The sequence below is a fragment of the Peromyscus eremicus genome, chromosome 23 (assembly GCF_949786415.1).
Source record: "Peromyscus eremicus chromosome 23, PerEre_H2_v1, whole genome shotgun sequence".
NCBI lineage: Eukaryota > Metazoa > Chordata > Mammalia > Rodentia > Cricetidae > Peromyscus > Peromyscus eremicus.
In genome coordinates, this window is record NC_081438.1 from 5565125 (window position 1) to 5585550 (window position 20426).

The following is a 20426-nucleotide window of genomic DNA, read 5'->3' on the forward strand; positions in this document are numbered from 1 at the left end:
CTCTGTGTCCTTCTTCCCAGCATTTTCTCTGCCTTGAAGATCCTGCCTAGCTATTGGCCAATCAGCTTTTTATTAATCATGAGAGCAATACCTATTTATAGTGTACAAAGATTGTTCCACAGCACCCAACCTCTAAAGACATGGTAGAGAGTAACTGAAGAAGACAGGGAATGACAACCTATTCCTATACATAAAAATATATAAACATGTATATTTCATTCTAAAACCCAGAAAATTAAAATATCAGCTTCCACTCATAAAACTGTATAATTTAAGACAATCCTCCTGCCTCCACCTCTCAAGTGCTGGGATTACAAGTATGCACCACCACACTCAATTCATGGGATCTGGAGGTGGAACCCAGGGCTCTGTGCATGCTAGGCAAGCACTCTAACGACTGAGCTATATCCCCAGCCCTCTGAATCCTCACCTATAAAATGGGAATGATAAATCTTGCCCTGCATAGGTGTTTAGTCCAGTATCTGGCTTATAGCCAATGATGTAGATTTCAATTGTTGAGTCAATGTGGAATCAGTATAACACAGCAGCTAACAGGAGAGGCTTTAGGCAGGGAAGATGGCTCAGGGAATAAAGGCCCTTGCTGCCAGGTCTGAACCCGAGTTCCATCCCCAGGACTTACATGGTCGATGGAGAGAACAGACTTCTGCAAGTTGTCCTCAGACCTCAGAGAAGACAGAGAGTAGGAGGGGAGAGAAGAGAGAAAGACACAGTGTCATGTGGGCACCAACGGCAACATCTTTGCACTAAAAACACTGGACTCAAAGCGCTTCTGCTGTGTGCTCATTCTAGGAAGTTGCACATAGGAAACCAAACTGGACTGAGGGTAAACGACCTGAAGGCAGGATTACATCCTGGTGACCTTCCAGTCTTCACTGTGTCTAAACACACGCCACAGAGTAATTGTCCCGCTAAAGTACACAGCAGCAAACTTTTTGAACAAACAAAACAGAACACATCATCATCTTCTCCTCTGCCTTTCCCTATCAAGGGACCCCAAAGGAGAAACCAGGTTAATCTCTGGTTCCCTGGTCAACCAGATTTGAAAAAAATAAAATGTCTCATTATCTGGTTTAAGGCTATGTGGTTCTCCGTCTCTCTTTTCCTTTGGTGTACATCTGCCCAGTCCTCTGCCTTTCTACCCAGACTCTCATCCCCACTCATGTCCCACCCAAGGCTAGGGCCTCGCCCCTCTCAAAATCAGTCCTAGTGAGCAACAGGTGTACCTAGAGCCGCCTGCGCAAGCGCAGTGACTGGTAGTAGCTGGTAGTGGCTGTCCAGAGTCCTGCTGGAAGGGTAGGGGGAGCTTGAGTATGGAGAAAACTAACTCAGCTCACCCCCTACATGATTTTTATACAGGTAAGATGTGAAAAGTGTGGAAAATGAGCTGGGGTGCTAAGTTAGAGGGTTCATAAGAGATGGCCAAACCCTAGCCAGGTGGTGGTGGTGGCGGCGGCGGCGGCGGCGGCAGCAGCGCACGCCTTTAATCCCAGCACTCAGGAGGCAGAGCTAGTCCAAGCTCTGTGAGTTCGAGGCCAGCCTGGTCTACAGAGTGAGATCCAGGACAGGCACCAAAACTACCCAGAGAAATCTTGTCTCAAAAACAAAAAAAAAAAAAGAGATGGCCAAACCCAGTGTCAAGAGAGCATTAGACCAGTAGACATTGTTCAAACGCCACTATGTGGTTGCTGAGAATTGAACCCTGGTTCTCAGGAAAAGCAGAAAGTACTAAGTGCTGAGCCTTCTCTCCAGCCCCAGTAATGGCTAAACTTGACTGTCAGCTCGACACACCTGGGAAAGGTGAGCCTCAGAAGAAGGATTGCCTGCATCGCATTGGGCAGTGGGCAAATCTGTTGGGCAGATTTTCTTGGTAGATGAAGGAGGCCTCAACCTATCGTGGGCAGTGTTATCCCTAAACAGGCGGGCATGGGCTGCATAAGCAAGTATTCCTCCTTCTTGTCTGCGTCAATTTCCTCTAGTTGATTTCTCCGCGATGGGTTGTGATCTGTAAGATAAGATCAACCTTTCTTCCCCCAGCTGCTTGGGTAATGCTGTTTATTACTGCAGTAACAGAAAGTGACCTTGGACAGCGCTTCAGGAGTTCCTGCTTTTCAGGGCTTTATGATGCCGTCGAGTGAATCTAGGGCTTCGACCATCCAAGACAGGATGTTAACAGTAAGCGTCACCCCCCAGCTCTTGAGTAAGGTCGTCTTTTAAAAGAAATAGTAGTGGCCATGTCATATATGATAAAGGTGTGGGACTGGTGGGTAAGCGAGAAGACGGATTGTAAAATGATGTGTTGTAAATGTTGAATGAATATTTTTGTAAGGGAGGTTTGTTTTGGCTATTTAGTACTTGTGATTTTTTTTAATTAAACTACATAAAAAGAAAATGAGGCGCCTGGAGAGATGGCTCATCAGCTAAGGACATTCATTGGCTGCCCTTCCAAAGGTCCTGAGTTCAATTCCCAGCACTCACATGGCAGCTCCCGACCATCTAGAATGAGATCTGATGCTCTCTTCTGGTGTGCAGATGTCCATGCGGACAGAACATCCATATACCTAAAATACATGAATAACTAGATCTATACAAGAAATGAAAAATGAGGCCCTGGGGAAGATCATCAAGAAATCTGGGTATACTCCACAGGGACAGAGGTTAGTGGAAATGATACCATCTCCTCCTCCATCCTATACCCTAATGGCCATGTGGGCCTTTGCTTACTGTGGGCCAAATATACCGCTATGTGACTCATTCTTCAAAACCCACTGAAGTAACTATTATTCTAATTTTTAATTTTTTTGAGAGTCTAGTGTACTACCCCAGGCTAGCCTCGAACTCTCTATGATGACCTTGAGCTGCTAATACTCCTGTCATCAACCTGAGAGCTGGGATTACAGGTCTGGACCACCATGCCCAGTTTATGTGCTAGGGATCTAACCAACTATGCTAGCCAATCCTTATTTATTCAAAAATATGACTGAAAATCACACAAAATAACTTAAATTCATCTAATTAGTAAATAGCAAAACAGGTTGAAACCCACTTCTGTCTATTTTCTGAGTTTCAACTTCATGCTGTGCTCTATTTGTAGTAAGTAAAAATGGGAAAAAAAAAAAAAAGCTTTCTGGGTGTGCTGGGCTAGTATACACCTTTAATCCCAGCACTCAGGAGGCAGAGGCAGGTGGACCTCTGTAAATTCAAGGCCAGCCTGGTCTACAAGATTAGTTCCAGAACAGCTGGGACTACATAGAGAGACCCTGCCTCAAAAACCAAAAAGAAGAAAAAAAAAATTAAAGGGTCTAGGAATGTAGTTCACAGACAGCCTTTTCCTAGCATGCACAGGGCTCTCACGTTCAGTATCCAGCACTGAAAAAAAAAGTAAAAGAAAAATTAAGCCAGGCATGGTGGCACACATTTGCAATCTCATAACTTGGGAGGCAGAGGCAGGAGGATCAGAAATTCAAAGTCATTCTCAGATAAGTAATGAGTTAGAAACCAACCTGGGCCTCATAAGGCCTTGTCTCTGAACTGGCCTGAATTAATTAGTCTATTAACTATTCAAGATCTGCCACCTTTAATCCCAACACTTTGGAGGCAGAGACAGGAGGATCTCTGTGAGTTTGAGGCCAGCCTGGTCTACATAATGAGTTCCAGAATGGCCAGGGCTTCCAGAAATACCAAGTTCTTCTTGGGAGAGATTTATTTGTGTTTGATTGGTTGGGTTTTTTGTTTGTGTGTTTTTAGAATTCTACCTCAGTAGAGAATACAAAGAAAACATGTATGTCTGCAGGTGAGCCCTTATTTCAAAAAAAGGGTGTGTGTGAGCAGGATGTCTAGACAGATGGTTCAACAGTTAAGGGCCCTGGCTACGCCTTCAGAGTTCAGTTCCGGGCACTTTCATTAGCCCACTCATGAGCAACTGTGGTACCAGCTCCAAGGACTCCAATGCCCTCTTCTGGACCCGTTGGCCACCTGTGCATACACACACGAATATACACACGAACAAATTAAAAATCATAAAGTAAGTCTTTAGGAAAAAATCCTGGAATGAGATGTACAACCCTGTATGTCTTCAGAATGAAGGACGGGGCAGCCCCCGCACTCTGCACAGCCCAAGACCATGCATTACCCTGGGAGCTGAGATCGCTCCCGAGGCTGGGGCGGGGTCAGCATGTGTTGCCTGTCCTCAGCTCAGACGGGAGGCTTTCCGAAGTAGATCGTGAGTCTTCCACGTGCCTCACATTTCAGGGCACACTGAGCACAGTGATCAAACATACCAGCTGAAGAACCCACAGGGAATGAACTGTTTTCTCATCATAAACCAGGTTCAAGGTAGGCGTCCCCTTCTGAGAGCTAACATCAAGTGGAAATCCTGGTGGCACACTAGCATAAGACCCGTGCTTTCTTGTATATACAAATGCACAGTCCGCACACTTGATATGCTATTAAAAATAATTTATTGTTTGGTTAATAAAAAAAAATTAACTTATGCTATTGCTCATGTTGTTAAAAAATATCAAAGTGCTTCCAGTCAGACACAACCACTTGGAATTACAAGCGAATTACAGATGCCCTTCTGGTTATTCCCAGAATTACTGAGATCTCAATGTCGGCCCTCCACAGACCGTGCTGGCTTATGAACTTCCTGTTTCTTCTTCCAGGTCATATGAAAGGGAAGGTGACAGAGCTGTGCCATCAAGAACAGCTACCTCTTGAAGTCTTTCTTGTGGGGGAGGGCAGCTCTACCCCAGGACTCTGACAGCTGGTCTGTAAACAGCAGGGGGCAGCGGTGGACTGGCCTGTAGACATTGCTCTGCTGCCCTCTATAGGACGCAGTCGGTAAGCTTCCATTAGTTTGAAGGGAAAGGAAGAATCCTTAGGGACCTGAAAAGAAATCAAACAAGTTAATGTCATCGGAGAGGATGAAACGGTTGTAAACATCAGCCTACCCACTAAAAAACCAGGATGGAGCAGGCATGGTGGCGCACACCTTTAATCCCAGCACTCTGGGGGCTGGAGAGACGGCTCAGAGGTTAAGAGCACTGGCTGCTCATCCAGAGGACCTGGGTTCAATTCTCAGCACCCACATGGCAGCTTGTATGTTTATAACTCCAGTTCCAGGGCATCTAACACCCTCACACATATCTACATGTAGGCAAAACACCAATGCACATAAAATAAAAAAAAATAATTATTTAAAAAAAAGAAAAATCCCATCACTCTGGAGGCATAGGCAGGAGGATCAGAGGCCTGCCAGGTCTACAGGCCAGTAAGTTGGCTCTGTGGGTAAAGGTGCTTGCTGCCAGCCCTGAGGACATGAGTTCAGTCCCCAGAACTCACATGACAGAAGGCAAGAACTGACTCCTATACATCCTTCCCTGACCTAGACACACATATCATGATAACTATACATCCATACACACACACACATATAAAAATAAATAAAATTATAAAAATGTTAAAGTTATACAAACAGCCAGGAGTGGTGGTTATTGACTTTAATCCCAGCACTCGGGAGGCAGAGGCAAGTAGATCTCTGTGAGTTTGAGGCCAGCCTGGGCTACAGAGAGAGTTCCAGATAAACCCTGTCTCGAAACTCACCCGCGCCCCACCCCCCCAGAAAAAAGATTTTATGTTTAATTACATGAGTGTGTGCAGATGTCTTCAGAGTTTAGAAGAGGATGTTGGTGGAGTTTCAGGAGTTTCAGGCAGTTATAAGCATCTAACTGGGAAATGAACTCTAGTCCTCTCCAGAAGCAACACAAACCACATGACATCTTGTGTTTTGTTTTGCTTTGATTTCTCAGAAAGACAAATAAGGGCTGGAGAATTGGCACTAGCTGCTCTTCCAGAGGTCCTGAGTTCAATTCCCAGCACCCACATGGTGGCTCAGAACCATCTATAGGGGATCTGATGCCCTCTTCTCTAGTGCAGACCTACAGGAAGACAGAGCACTCATATACATAAATAAGTAAATCTTAAAAAGAAAGACAAACCCGACTTAGAGCTGAGCGCACACTTGGGAGGCTGGGGCAAGAAGATTGCCCCAGATTCAAGGCCAGCCTGGGCTACATAAGCAAGTAACGCAACAGCCTGGGCTACACAGCAAAACCCTGTCCTTAGAAGCCAGCAACACAGTGCTGGAGAGATGGCTCAGCCCCCAAAGCATTTGGTTCCCAGCACCCACGTAGTGGGTTACAACCTGCAATTCCAGTGCCAGGGAATCTGACGCCCTCTTCTGGCCACTGCGGGCACTGCATGAATATGTTGTACAGACCAATACCCAAGCAAAACATCATACACAAACAATAAAAATAAATAGGTTAAAAACAAAACAACAGTAAAAACCCCATCCACTGTTTTAAAAAACAGTTTTAGTTTAAAAAAAAAAACGGTCATATATGAAGTCTAGAACTGTCTCTTTGGTCAGTCACCTGACTCCTCAGTCTAATAGGGAACAGACTCTGTCTTCTGGCTTTTGTTTTGTTTTTGTTGTTTGGAGTTAGGGTCTCACACCTGTGGCCTAATCTAGCCACTCTGTATGGAGACTGGCCCTGAGCTCCAGGCCACCCTCTTTAGTCAGCCTCCTGAGGGCTGGGATCACAAGCATGAACCACTACACCTGGCTAGACCCTTCCGTCTGAGAAGGTGTTTACCTACAGCAGCAGGACTCAACAACGGAAAGTCCATTTCCAGCCTCTGAACATCAGACCTCGGTCACTGTGGGTCTATTAAAGGCAGCAACTCTCCGCAGCGGGAATCCAGCTTCAGGCAAGCCAGGTCATCCGACCTCGTGGGTCCGATGTTCAGAATGGCAATTGGGAGCTTCTTCTCCCGGGCGGTGAGGATGAACCTGTAACCGGAGTACACCTGCCCAGACAGAAGACAAGAGAGTTCGCGCTAGATCCAGGAAAAGAACTACCTACCCTGCAACCTCAGAAACAAAACACAACAAAAAAAGACAAAAGGGAGCTGAGGGGCCGGGGAGATAGCTCAGCAGGTAAAGGTCCAACCATGCCAGATGATGTGAGTTCAATTCCCAAAACCCACGATGGAAGGTAGGTGAGAACTGACCCCCACGAGTTGTCCTCTGACCTACACACAATCAATGAATCAATCAGTCAGTCTACAAAGGGGTAATCATGCTTGGGAAATGGTTGACTGAATAAAGTTCTTGCTATCCAAGTATGGGAATCTGAGATCAGATTCCCAGCATCCACGTAAACACTGGCTTTGGTGGTAATCACGTGTAATCCTAGTGTTCACAGACGGAAACAACGGGGTTCCTAGGAGCTCACTGACCAGCCAGTCTAGTCATTCCATGACCCCTAAGTTCACTGAGAGACTGTCTCAATGATTATGCTAGGGGCTAGAGAGATGACTCAGTGGTTAAGAGCATTTGTTGATCTTGCAGAGGACCCAGGTTCAGTTCCTAACACCCACGGATGTTGAAACCCTGTCTCAAAACAAAAAGCAAAAAAACCTAAGGTAGACAGCAACAGATGGCATCCAACATTGATATGCCTGCATACACATGCACACTCATACACACACACACACACACACACACACACACACACACACACACACACACTCACACACGAAGACTAGAAAGGAAACCCAAATAAGAGAGAACCTCTAGGAAGTCTCACCCTGTACAACGGGCAAGGGCCGCCGTGACCCTGACAGAGTGAGGTACCTGCAGGGACGATCCCACCACCAGCAGGGAATCGGCCTCTTTCACACGCCTGTGCACGAAGTCAACCTTGTCTGGGTTCACCGTGTCCCCAAAGAAAACGACATCTGGTTTCAGCGGGCCACCGCATCGATCACAGGACGGGACCCGGAAGCTGCGGACCTGCTCCTCGGTGAGGAACACATCTCCGTCAGGGGCCACACCCTGCGCCTCGGCGCTCCAGCTGGGGTTCAGGACTTGGAAACGTTCCTGCAGCACCCTGCGGGGAGTCTGCTCGCCACAGTTCAGGCACAGGACTCTAAACGCAAACATGAGACCTGCTGAGTATTAATTAGTTCCTGCGAGGGATAAAGCTGCCAGAGCAGCCCCAACCATTTTCAACCCCCCAACAAAAAAGAGTCACTCTCTTTTCCTAGGACCACCCCCCCATCTGAGGACATCCATTTTCATTTTCGTCTTCTCCCCCCCCTTTGCCACCGCTAGAACAGTGGTTCTCAACCTGTGGGTCGCGACCCTTGGGGGTTGAATGACTTTTTCACAGGGGGTCGAATATCAGATATCCTGCATATCAGATATTTGTGTTATGATTCATAACTGTAACAACATGACAGTCCTGAAGTAGCAACATACATAATTCTATGGTGGGGGTGGGGGTCACCACAACATGAGGAAGTGTATTAAAGGGTCTACACCCAATCCTCAGTACTCAAACCCGTGTCCCCCTCCGCACTTGTCCTGTCCATCTACAGTGACTGTCACTGCCACTCCCTGTGAAGTCACTTTTGGAAGGGTGGTGGGATACACCTTTAATCCCAGCACTCGGGAGGCAGAGGCAGGCAGATCTCTGTGAGTTTGGGGCCAGGCTGGTCCACATAGTGAGTTACAGGTTACCCAAGGCTACGCAGAGACTCTGTCTTCACCTAAACAAACAAATAAAATAAGAAGAAAGGAGAAACGACCATATTAGGGAGTTAATTTCCCAACAGTGATGCTGGACCAACATTGGATTGGAGATGGTTCATTAACACCCTAGCTTTCACTTTTGGTGAAATAATTGGTTTTTGTTTGGTTTGGTTTGGTTTGGTTTGGTTTTTCGAGACAGGGTTCCTCTGTGTAGCTTTGCGCCTTTCCTGGAACTCGCTTTGTAGACCAGGCTGGCCTCGAATTCACCGAGATCGCCTGCCTCTGCCTCCCGAGTGCTGGGATTAAAGGCGTGAGCCACCACCGCCGGGCGAAATAATTTTTTTTTTAACCCAAACTCAGGGTTAACAATACTACTCACCACCGTCATGGTGGCTCTTTCTGCACAGTGGCGATGATAACTCTGAATTGTATTCTAGACTGGGAGTCACTGCCGGATGCAGCCCCACTCACATTATTTTTCCTGGCGCTGGGAAACTGAACCCAGAGCTCCGCCCATGCGAGCACTGCTCCAAGGATACAGGCCAACCAGAAGGCATCCTTTCTCTGCTTGCTCCTTTTCCTGTTTCTGTCCCTACTTCCTCTCTCAGTTCACTAGGCCTAACCCCAAAGCCAACGACTTGCCCAGGAAGCCTTTGCTCTGGATCTAAGACAACCCTGCTCCAGACAGCCAAAGGCCCTTCACCTGGAGAACCACACACAATCCTCTTATGGCCAAACCCGGTAGACTTGGGCACCTGTGCATGCATCCATGGAGCTCTGTCAGCCGCTGATTCCCGGCCTTGGAGTGCAGAGCGTCCACGTTCTGAGTCACCAACCAGTGCAGCTTCCCAAGTTTCTCCCAGCTGCTCAAAGCCCAGTGTGCTGGGTTGGGCTGGTGAGAGGAGAATTGAGGCCAGCCCACAAAGTTTCTGGCCCAGTACCGCTGGCGGACTGGAGCACTGCGTATGAAATCCATGTGCTGGATGGGTCTCCGGTCGGTGCGGGCGTACAGTCCAACCTTTTCCGACCTGTAGTCTGGGATCCCAGACTCCGTGGATACTCCTGCGCCTGTCATCACAAGAAGTTTCTTGGAAAGGGTAATGAAGCGTTGTAACTCTTTGATCTTCTCAGGGTCTACAGGAGGGCTCGGCGGCACAAATAACCCAGGAGGGCCACGAGAGCTCGGCCGGCTGAGGGTCCTCATCCAACGGCCCTTTGTTGACCCAAAAGTCAATGCACTCATTCTCCTTCTAGAAAAAAAGAAACCCATGAGGGAAGCTAGGTTTCACCAAGAAAGTTAACCACCAACCGAGGGATGGATAACAAAAAAAAGTGTCTATCCACTGTGGGAACATTCAGCTATGAAAATTTGCCATGGTGGCCCTTGCCTCGAATTGCGGTACTTGGGAGATAGAAGCAGGAAGGTTGGGGGCTATCCTCAGCTCTTGTATATTAGCAGGACCAGCCTTAATATTATACATCCCAGGGCTCAGGAGAGAGAACTACTAACGGCGAGGACTGTTTTCAGGAAATCTCAGCACACCGAGCTCTATAGTCCACTTGCTTTAATTCCTCTGGCATAACATCCTTTATACACAGCTTCAGTTCTGTTCTCATGTCTAGCTCCTTTCTTGCCTGAATTCTCTCTGTACTTATCTATTGCTCCCTCTAAGTTCTATCTTAATTCTCTCATCTTAATTCTGCCTCATCTAGGTCCTTTTCAGCTTGTTCTTACTCAGCTAGTACTTTCCTATCTGGCTCTTCCTCATCTTCCATCTCATTCCTCTGGTACTCTCCTCTAGCCCTTCAATCTAGTTCTTCCCCATCTCAGTTTGTTCCTCTCAAGTTCTTACCCATCTAGTTCTTCCATTCTCTTTTCTCCATCCCTCATGCCCTGGAAGTCCTGGTATATAATGCCAGGCTTCCAGGGTCAAACGGAGGGGTGATAAGAATCACATTGAGAGGCAATAACCGTTAATTATCATTTGCAACCCCAAAGGGAAGTGACCAATGGGGAAATGAATTAACTAAAGGCTAAATTCGGGTAATATCTAAGAAGAGGGATCTTATGTGCTCAACTATAGTCTTAAACATGATTAGTAGAAAATGTTAAGAATCTCTAAGTTGCTAGGTTAATGGGAGAAAATAAAACTGCCTTCTTTTTTCCTGTGGCTCCTATCTGTCCAAGCTATCTGCCGTTTATCTTCAGGGTGGGAGAAGGTGTGTTCCTAGTGTACAGCTAGATGCCTCTGGTGATAGGTAAAGGGAGATCTGGAACTAGAGGTAAGGTTTGGGAAAGGAGGAAGTTAAGAAGGGAGGGTCCAAGCTAAATTGTGTAAAGCTATTACTTACCGTCCACCTGACCTAGGTGGTGTCTCCTTGTGGGATTTACCTTAAGTCAGGAGACTTGCATGTGGACTGTTATTATTGCTAGTCCTTGAAGTGGTTAAGGGAGATATCTGATTCCAGAGAAAGCCTTTCCTGAGGCTGTTCTCCAAATACCTGGAATGTGTATGTCCAGAGAGTGATCAGTCCACACTGTTAGCCCTTCTTAGGGAAAAGTCAATTGGGAAAACTATGAAGGCACACATGATTTTCATAACAGAATACACCTGATATATAATAAGCCAAATAACACCAAAAGCTCCTTGGAATTTGGGTTCTTCTGGAGGAATTCCCTGATCCCTCCAGGTAGTGACTTTGCCATAACCAGCTGAGTTCTTATGATATATTCCTGCGACCCGCAGCACTCAGCTAGGGAGAGAATTACAGAACAGTCTGGGCTATACTCAGAGGACAGAGAGACAGTACATGGGGTGGGGGGGTATGCTAAGTGTAAGAAGTCAGTTACAGGGCTAGAGAGATGGCTCAGAGGTTAAGGGCACGGGTTGCTTTTCCAGACGACCTGAGTTAAATTGCCAGTACCCACATGGTGGCTCACAACCATCTACTGAAACTCTAGTTTCAGGTGATCAGACACCCTCTTCTGGCCTCCGCAAGCACTAGGAACAAAGGTGGTACACAAATACATGTGTAGGTAAAATATCCAAGCACATAAATTTTAATTTAAAGTTTTTTAAGTATCTTTTTTTTTGGGGGGGGGGACATGTTTCAAGACAGGGTTTCTCTGTGTTGCCCTGGCTGTCCTGGAACTCACTCTGTAGACCAGGCTGGCCTCAAACTCACTGAGATCCGCCTGCCTCTGCCTCCCAAGTGCTGGGATTTAAGGTATGTACCACACACCCGTCTACTTATCTATATTTTTGTTAAAATTATCTCTTAAAAGACTATTTGTTCTGTAACCCTACTAGTTTTAAATCAGAATTATTACTTTTTCTTTCTGTAGCCCAGGCCAAAGATTACAGGACACACCCAGCTACACTGGATTTATCTTATTTCTCCATGAGATATTTGAATTCTAGTATGTCAGTTGTTTGGGTTTTTTTTTTGTTTTTTTTTTTTTTTTGGTCGTTGTTGTGTTTTTCTACATGGTGCTGGGTATCAAACCCAGGGCCTCTGCGACCCTAGGTAATCAATTATTCTATCACCGAGCTATACTGCAGCCCAGTACGGCAGGTTTTCAGGACGTTGTTCTGATCTTCCAGGCTTTTGATTTTATTCGTGTCTTCACATACACCCCTTCAAGTCCTTCATTTCTCCCATAATGTCTGTTTACTGTACATTGTAAATTCTGCTATTTGGACACAGAAGACAAAACACACACACACACACACACACACACACACACACACACACACACACAACTTGCCTGTCAGTTTTCTAATTGTAAAAACAAGCATTCGACATAGCTTTGGATATAATGCAGAAATTACCCAGCGACAGGCAAACATTTTAGGCTGGGCTTCCTACACTTGAGCTCAGGACCCGGCTTTCTCCGTGACATTCCCCAACTACACGTGAAACAGCTAAACAGTCGGGTTTGGCTGGGACGAGCTGTCTTCCTCCGTGTCCCCTCAAGCCCCTCAAGAACAAAAAGGACAAAGAGAATCTATTGTAAAAATGCACAGCGGGATTTCCTAAAGAGGGATCAGAACACTTACCGTCCACAATTTTCACCCAACAGTGGGACTGGCTCGCTACATGTGCATCTTGGGAAGTGTAGTCCACGAAGCAGACATAATCGGAAGAAAACTACAAGTCCCACAATCCTGCGAGTCTACCGCGGTCCTCCCCTGACTTCCGTTTGTCTTTCCTGGTCAGCTCAGTTAAGGTTCCGGGTGTGCTGCTCACATGAGACACTGATTGCCTTTTGGAGTTTCTGTGTTTGGTTAGTTGGTTGGTTGGTCTTTCTGTGTTGTTTTTTGAGACAGGGTCTCATGCGGCCTACTCTGACTCCAGACTCCTTGATCCACCTCACAAGTGCTGGGAATACCGGCTAGTGCCACCACGCCCGGCAAAGAGATGGTTAATGTTTCCAATGTCCTACGTGCAAAATAGCATCTAAACAGCCCTACTTTAGGAATTCACCTTATTTTGTTGTTGTCGTTGTTTATTTGTTTGATTTTGGGGACCGGGTTTCTCTTTGTCCTGGAACTCACTATGTAGACCAGGCTGGCCTCGAACTCAAGAGATCTCCCTACCTCTGCCTCCTGAGTGCTGGGACTAAAGGCGTGCGCCACCGTGCCCGGCTAACAGACACTTCATAATATAGAACTGACTTCTTGTTGTTGTTGTTGTTTGTTCGGTTTTGGTTTGGGTTTTTGAGTTTTTTGTTTGTTTTTTTGAGACAGGATCTTACTATGTAGCCTTGGCTGGCCTAGAACTTGTTATGTAGACCAGGCTTGGCCTTGAATTCATAGAGATTTGCCTGCCTCCGCCTCCCCATGACTGTGACTAAAGGCGTGCATCACCACAATTGGCAGAATTGACTCGTTTTCCTCTTCGGTACGTATATTCTCTTCCATTGCAAAGTAATAAAATTCCCTGCTATGAGTTATATATGGATTGGGGCCTGCCAGGTGGCTGAGCAGGTAAAGACTTGCTGCACAGGCCTGGCAACCCACATAAAGGTGGGAGGAGAGAACTGACTCCACAAAGTTGTCCTTTGCCCCACATCTACACACATTTTTTATTTTTTTAAAAAAGGGCTGGTCAGTGGTAGGGCACACCTTTAATCTCAGCACCCGGGAGGCAGACCCAGGCAGATCTCTGAGTTCGAGGCCAGCCTGGTTTGCAGAGCGAGATCCAGGACAGGCACCAAAACTACACAGAGAAACCCTGTCTCAAAAAAAAAAATAAATAAATAAAATAAAAATTAAAAAAATTTTAAAGAGGGATTATGGTGCTATAGAGATGAGACTCTGCCTCAAAAGGAATAAAGTAGGGAGTAATAGAAGGGATCCCCAACATTCTCCTCTGTACTCCACTGCCTCCCCTACACATATGCACATACACCACACACACACACACACACACACATAACCAATGTGGACTATGAAGAAATATGTCTATAAATTTGAAAAAATGCATGTTTTTTAAGTCAATCTGAGCAAAGCCAAGTATAATACAAAGAGGGTTTTTTTGGTTTTTTGAGACAGGGTTTCTCTGTGTAAACCAGGCTGACCTCGAACTCACTGACATCCACCTGCCTCTGCCTCCTGAGTACTGGGACTAAAGGTGTGCGCCACCAACACCCAGCAATACATAGAGACTTATACACTCACTCTCTTGACCAGAAAGCACAGAGGTCCACATGCCTCTGACTCCCAAGTGCTGGGATCAAAGGCTCAGCTACTGTTAGGTTTTTCTTTCTTTCTTTCTTTCTTTCTTTCTTTCTTTCTTTTTCTTTTTTAGTTTTTTTTCCGAGACAGGGGCAAACAAACAAAAAATGCTGGCCGGCACATGCCTTTAATCCCAGCACTCGGGAGGCAGAGACAGGCGGATCTCTGTGAGTTCGAGGCCAGCCTGGTCTACAGAGTGAGTTCCAGGACAGGCTCCAAAACTACACAGAGAAACCATGTCTCGAAAATAAATAAATAAATAAAAGGCTTGAAATCCAGAAATGTATTACAAAATGGATGAGTCATAAAGTGTTACAGTAGCCTGGGCAGTGGTGGCATACACCGTTAATTCCAGCACTTGGAAGGCGGAGGCACACACACAAAAAGTTACAATAAGGGATTGGAGAGAGATGATTTAGTGCTTAAAACACTGGCTGCTCCTGTAGAGGATCTGGGTTTGGTTCCCAACACCCACGTGGTGGCTCACAAACCTGTGTGACTCCAGATCTGATACCTTCTGATTTCCATGGGTACCAGGCATTCCCATAAGGTATATATGTGCAAGAAAAACACTCATACACATAAATAAATCTTATCAATAACTCTCCCCCCCTCTTTTTCCGTAGAAAGGGTCTCTCTCTGTAGTCTTTGCTGGCCTCAAACTCAGAGAGATCCACTTGCCTTTGCCTCCCAAGTACTAGGATTAAAGGTGTTTGCCACCATGCCCAGCTTAAAAAGAATTCTTACAGCAAGAGAAACACACACATTACGTGTTCCCAGTTATGAAAGTATCTAGAGTGAGAGCGGTTACCAAGGAAGGGCTAGGGAGCCCAGAGTTTCATGTCTACAAAGTTTTGATTTGGGAAGATCAAAAGGTTCTGGAGATAAATGTAAATATATTCAATGACACTGAATTTACCCTTAAGATAGTTAAAACTACATTTTATGTTATGTAGACTTTATACACATATTTTAGTGTGCATAAAATCATAAACAAGAAAGCCTCCTTGGGAAAGGGGGGAACATGGAGCCAAAGGAACACCTTGACGCGGGCGGGTTCCTCCAATTGCCCCTTGCGCGCTGGGAACTGAGGCTATTAGCATGTTCCTTCCCATAGTGCTTTGCTGCAGTTCCCCCACGTACACCTACTTAAATTAAACAGTAATCTCCTCCTGAGCCTCACATAGAGAGCACCAGAAGATTATATGAGGCGGTGTAATTGTCCCGCTGACAATAACCGAAGGCTTTTCCACTCGACTTGAACCCCCCTTTCTGTAATAGGAGCCTCGCTTCCTAGCGAAGATGCGCAGGGGGCGGTGATCTCCAGCTTTGCGCAGTGGCAGTATCGTAGCCAATGAGGTTTATCCGAGGCGCGATTATTGCTAATTGAAAACTTTTCCCAATACCCCGCCGTGACGACTTGCAATATAGTCGGCATTGGCAATTTTTGACAGTCTCTACGGAGACTGAATAATTCAGGTTCAAGGAAAAAAGAAAAAGTGTTTCAGCTTCTCTGTTTGGTGAGTGTTTACTACTTATCCTAATTCTTTCTATGAAACTTTAAACTTGTATCGCACTTTGACTCATATCTGTTACTTACTTTTTTATCTCTTTATTTTTGTTACTTTTTTTTCCTATTTTGTTTACATTTCTGTCCCTTTGCTTTTGTTTCCATCTCTGATCTGTTAACGTTTTCTGCTCGAGGTGCTGACCCAGTTTTATTTTCCTGAAGTTTTGGAGATAAATTCTATCCTGGTCGGTCGTTCATTTAAAAGAAATCTGTTTTATGGCTCACTTGGATGGCTTAGAATTCGCAGCTGCCGGGCGGTGGTGGCGCACACCTTTAATCCCAGCACTCGGGAGGCAGAGCCAGGCGGATCTCTGTGAGTTCGAGGCCAGCCTGGGCTACCAAGTGAGTCCCAGGAAAGGCGCAAAGCTACACAGAGAAACCCTGTCTCGAAAAACAAAACAAAAAACAAACAAACAAAAAAAAACAAAACAAAAAATTCGCAGCAATCCTCCTGTCTCCGCCTCCGGATCTCTCACTATGTATCCGTGACTAGCGGCAATCCTCCTGCCTCAGCCTCTCCGAGTGCTAGGGTTACAGACGAGAGTCTTTATGCCCCGGGTTCTCCCCACCAAGGTCTGTTTCTGCATCCGACCGCACGTCGGTCCCTTGGGCTTACCCGCTTTCTCCCACCGGGGTTGTGAGTCTCCACCCGGGCCATCGCGATGACGTCGTCTCGATTTGCATAAGGGTCGCCCCAGCATCCCAAGCGGCGGCTGCGCTGTTTGTAAATCACGAGCGTCCGGGCGCGAGATAACCCACCGGCAAGGATCTGTCCACGCGGACGCCGGAGGAGAAACTGCTGGGTCGGGGCCCGTCACGTGGCGGTCGCGCGTGGGCGGGAGCTCACCGTGACTGTGATGGGCATCTCCGGCCCTGGGAAGCTGAGCGAGCCCGGTCACTGTTCAGCTTTGCGCAGTGGCAGTATCGTAGCCAATGAGGTTTATCCGAGGCGCGATTATTGCTAATTGAAAACTTTTCCCAATACCCCGCCATGACGACTTGAAATATAGTCGGCATTGGCAATTTTTGACAGTCTCTACGGAGACTGAATATTGCGAGTCTGAAAATTAGATCTTTTTCCATCTATTTGGGACCCAGTTTAGTTCTCACTAAAATTGTGTCTTTGCCTCAGTTTCTTACTGTACTTCAGAATGAAATGCAAAACTAAGAACAGGGGTCTTGCAACACCTCTGGGCGGTTTATATTTCTAGTCATCCCCCTGCCTCTGCTTCCGAAGGCTGGGGTTGCAGTCCTGTGCCTTCTTGTTTGCTTTTTTAAGAGATTCTCACAGCTCCTCGCTAAGGCAAACTCTTTACCTTTATCTCTGATCCTTTCCACTTTCAGACCCCCGAGAGGAAACCGGGTGTGTCCTTGAGGCGTCTCAAGCAGAGCACTGCTGTGGCCTGTCTCTGCAGACTATTGAATTTGCTGTGATGCGTTTGATTTTCACAGAAGGGGTTGGAGATGATCATTGGTTAAGAGTGCTTATTTCCCTTGTAGAGGACCCGAGTTCTGTTCTCAGCACCCACATCGGCAGCTCACCATTTTGTGTGTGTGAGAGAGAGACAGACAGAGAGGGAGGAGAAGAGAGAGACTAGCCTGGGCTACATACATGAGACCTGCAACAAACAGAAGACAGTTCCCTGACAAGCATTATGTCAGTCCTGGTCTGGTACGATGGCACATGCCTACAGTCCTGGGTACTCAGGAGCCTTAAGGCAGGAGGATCGCAAGTTCAAAGCCAGCCTGGGTAACTTAGTAAACCTGCTAAGAAGAGTTGGTATCAGGCCTGATAGCCTAAGTTCCATCCTCAACTCCCACCAGGTGGCAGGAGAGACTGGCTTCCTGGGGTTGTCCTCAGAACTCCACAGAAGCGCCGTGACACAGCACCACCTACCAGTGTGCACACACGCAATAAAGAAATCATTTTGTTTTTAATGTCTTATCTGAAATAAAGATCTTAATGAACAAATAAAACAAGCATGGATTCTGATGGTTCATACTACAAATGGCTCCCCTAAACACCAGAGTGGCAGACCCATTTAAATATTTGCCTATATCAGTGCAGCTCTGGGACTGAAACCTGAGTTAAAAAGAAATAAAATTCACAACGCCTCACTATGTAGCCTTGGTTGTCCTGGAACTCACAGAGATCCACCTGCCTCTGTCTTCCCAGTGCTGGGGTTAAAGGCGTGTGCTGCCACTGACTGGCTTTTTAAAAAAGTAATAATTATTTAAAAAATAATAGAAAGGCTAGGGGGTGGTGGCGCACGCCTTAAATCCCAGCACTCAGGAGTTCGAGGCCAGCCTGGTCTACAGAGTGAGTTCCAGGATAGCCAGGGCTGCACAGAAAAACCATATCTCAAAAAACACCTTGGAAAGGAATTTGCCATTGAAGGACCAACACAAAGAGCAGGGTGAGATGTTTTTATTAGGCGTACACGGTTTAAGAGGGTGACAAAAACCTCAGTAATCAAATAAATTATATTTTTAGTAAAATGAGTCTAGGAGGCTGAAGGATAGATATTCGAGGGCAGAATAAGATCCCTCTTTGAGACAGGGTCTCACTATGTAGCTTCCTCAGCCTCCCACACCCAAGTGCTGGAGTTACAGGTGTGCACACACCTCCCACCTCTTTTTTTTTCCCCCAGTTGTCCCAGAGGACACACAATTTATTAGGCAGCAGCTGGGAAATGAGCAGTTGGACTTGGCCACACGGTCCAGCTCATGCTTCTTGATGGCGTGGGAGTTAGAGGAGCCCTTACTGGCACCGATGAGCTCATCAGCAAAGCACTCGGCAATGGTCTGGATGTTCTGGAGAGACCTCAGGAGCACCTGTGTGCAGTAGCGTCTGAATCACTGGGCGGGGACACACCCACAGCCTGCCACCTCCTGTCCCTGCGCATCCAAAGCGTGTTGAGTCTTTCCCGGGGCCACTGTTGAGGATGTCATTCACCAGGACCTGCGGAGGGTTTTTCACCAGTGAGCAGGTGGATGATCTCAAAGGCATGCTTGACTATGCCTGCAGTCATGAGCTGTGTGCATCATCATGGAGTTAGGGAGGTGCCCTGGGATGGGGCACTGCGCTTTCCATACCTCTCAGCCCTGTTGGGCGGGGACTTTTCCACTGCAATGTATCCTGAAGAGAAATACAGTTGATCTGCACGTCATCGGTGCTCCATTTCCCAGAAAGCTCAATGTCTGGGGTCTCTGCTACTGCTAGTGTAGCTGTCTCCCACTCGGTCATTCTGAAGACAGACACACCCTCACCTGGCTTAATTTACTGTTAATTAGAGCTCAGCCTCCAGGAAGTTTGGGCTAAACTATAGAAGATGGAGAATTCAAATTACTTATATCTCTCTCAAGTTCTGGATTGCTGCCACAGGTCCTATTTGCTCGTTCATTGTTTGATTTGGTTTGTTTTTCATACTAAGATTTGAGAGACTAAGAGTGAGACAGACTGTTAGACAGACAGACAGACAGACAGAGGGGCATGGCTAGGTAATAAAGGTGAAATTTTCCAAGATGGCCGCTTAAACTTAATGAGACAAAAGCCGGCTCGCTTTTATCCGCCATCAGCATTGGGCTGCTAAAGGACAGTCTCCTCAAGTTTAAGGATGGATGGATCGGGACGTGTCAGACAACAGTTCTGGGGCAATCAACCATTCTTTTTCTTTTTCTTTTTCTTAAGACTTATTTATTATGTATCCAGCGTTCTGCCTGCAAGTATCCTTGCAGGCCAGAAGAGGGCGCCAGATCTCATTACAGATGGTTGTGAGCCACCATGTGGGTGCTGGGAATTTGGGAATTGAACTCAGGACCTCTGGAAGAACAGCCTGTGTTCTTAACCTCTGAGCCATCTCTCCAGCTCCGCAATCAATCATTCTACCTTTCTTCAAACTCAGGAACCCTGAAGTAGGGGAGGAAAATTCTCCCAAGGCTTGAAAACCTCCAGCCCTAAAGAAGACACTGAATTTTCCGGCTTTCCCAGTCCTGAGTCTCATCCACACACACACACCTCCCACCCCCTACCCCCCATCTGCTGTGCAGAGGGTCTTTCTGTGTGTCCGCTGCATGTGTGCGTTTCCCCGCCCCCAACCTGCTGCATGTGTGCGTGCATTTCCCCACCTCGCACCCGCTGCATGGGTTTCCCCCCACCCCCCACCCGCTGCATGTGTGCATTTCCCCACCTCCACCCGCTGCATGTATGCATTTCCCCACCCCCCACCCGCTGCATGTATGGGTTTCCCACCCCCCCACCCGCTGCATGTATGCATTTCCCCACCCCCCACCCGCTGCATGTATGGGTTTCCCACCCCCCCACCCGCTGCATGCATGCATTTCCCCACCCCCGCCAAGAGTCTTTCTTGACTGCTGATTCTGTCTGCTTTCTCTGCTGCTACCTGTGGCGCCATAGATTTTTCCTGCCTTTTAATTCTTGAACTGGCAGAGAAAACAAACTGGATGCAGACCCATAGGCTATTCTTTCAAGACC

General features: G+C 46.8%; 1 protein-coding gene, 2 non-coding genes and 1 pseudogene across 4 annotated transcripts; 2 read left to right on the top strand and 2 right to left on the bottom strand.

The window, feature by feature from the left end:
- Window positions 1-4461: 4461 nt before the first annotated feature.
- Window positions 4462-16679, bottom strand: Sirt4 (sirtuin 4). 2 transcript variants are annotated; one of them, XM_059249095.1, is made up of 5 exons: window positions 16548-16673; window positions 9376-9870; window positions 7721-8015; window positions 6678-6891; window positions 4798-4905 (listed from the first exon to the last, which is right to left on the bottom strand). In XM_059249095.1, exons 1-4 carry the CDS (start codon window positions 16613-16615, stop codon window positions 6739-6741), a joined length of 1011 nt encoding a protein of 336 aa, XP_059105078.1. In that variant the 5' UTR covers window positions 16616-16673; the 3' UTR covers window positions 4798-4905; window positions 6678-6738. The 2 variants fall into 2 exon arrangements, with proteins under 2 accessions (XP_059105077.1, XP_059105078.1); XM_059249094.1 differs by lacking the exon at window positions 6678-6891 and having other exon boundaries at window positions 4462-4905; window positions 16548-16679.
- Window positions 15687-15827, top strand: LOC131898694 (U4 spliceosomal RNA). The gene has a single exon (XR_009376000.1). It is a non-coding gene; the product is annotated as a U4 spliceosomal RNA (small nuclear RNA).
- A 66-nt stretch (window positions 16680-16745) lies between the features above and the next one.
- Window positions 16746-19178, bottom strand: LOC131898557 (small ribosomal subunit protein uS7-like; annotated as a pseudogene).
- Window positions 16836-16976, top strand: LOC131898692 (U4 spliceosomal RNA). Its single transcript, XR_009375999.1, has one exon. It is a non-coding gene; the product is annotated as a U4 spliceosomal RNA (small nuclear RNA).
- Window positions 19179-20426: the final 1248 nt, after the last annotated feature.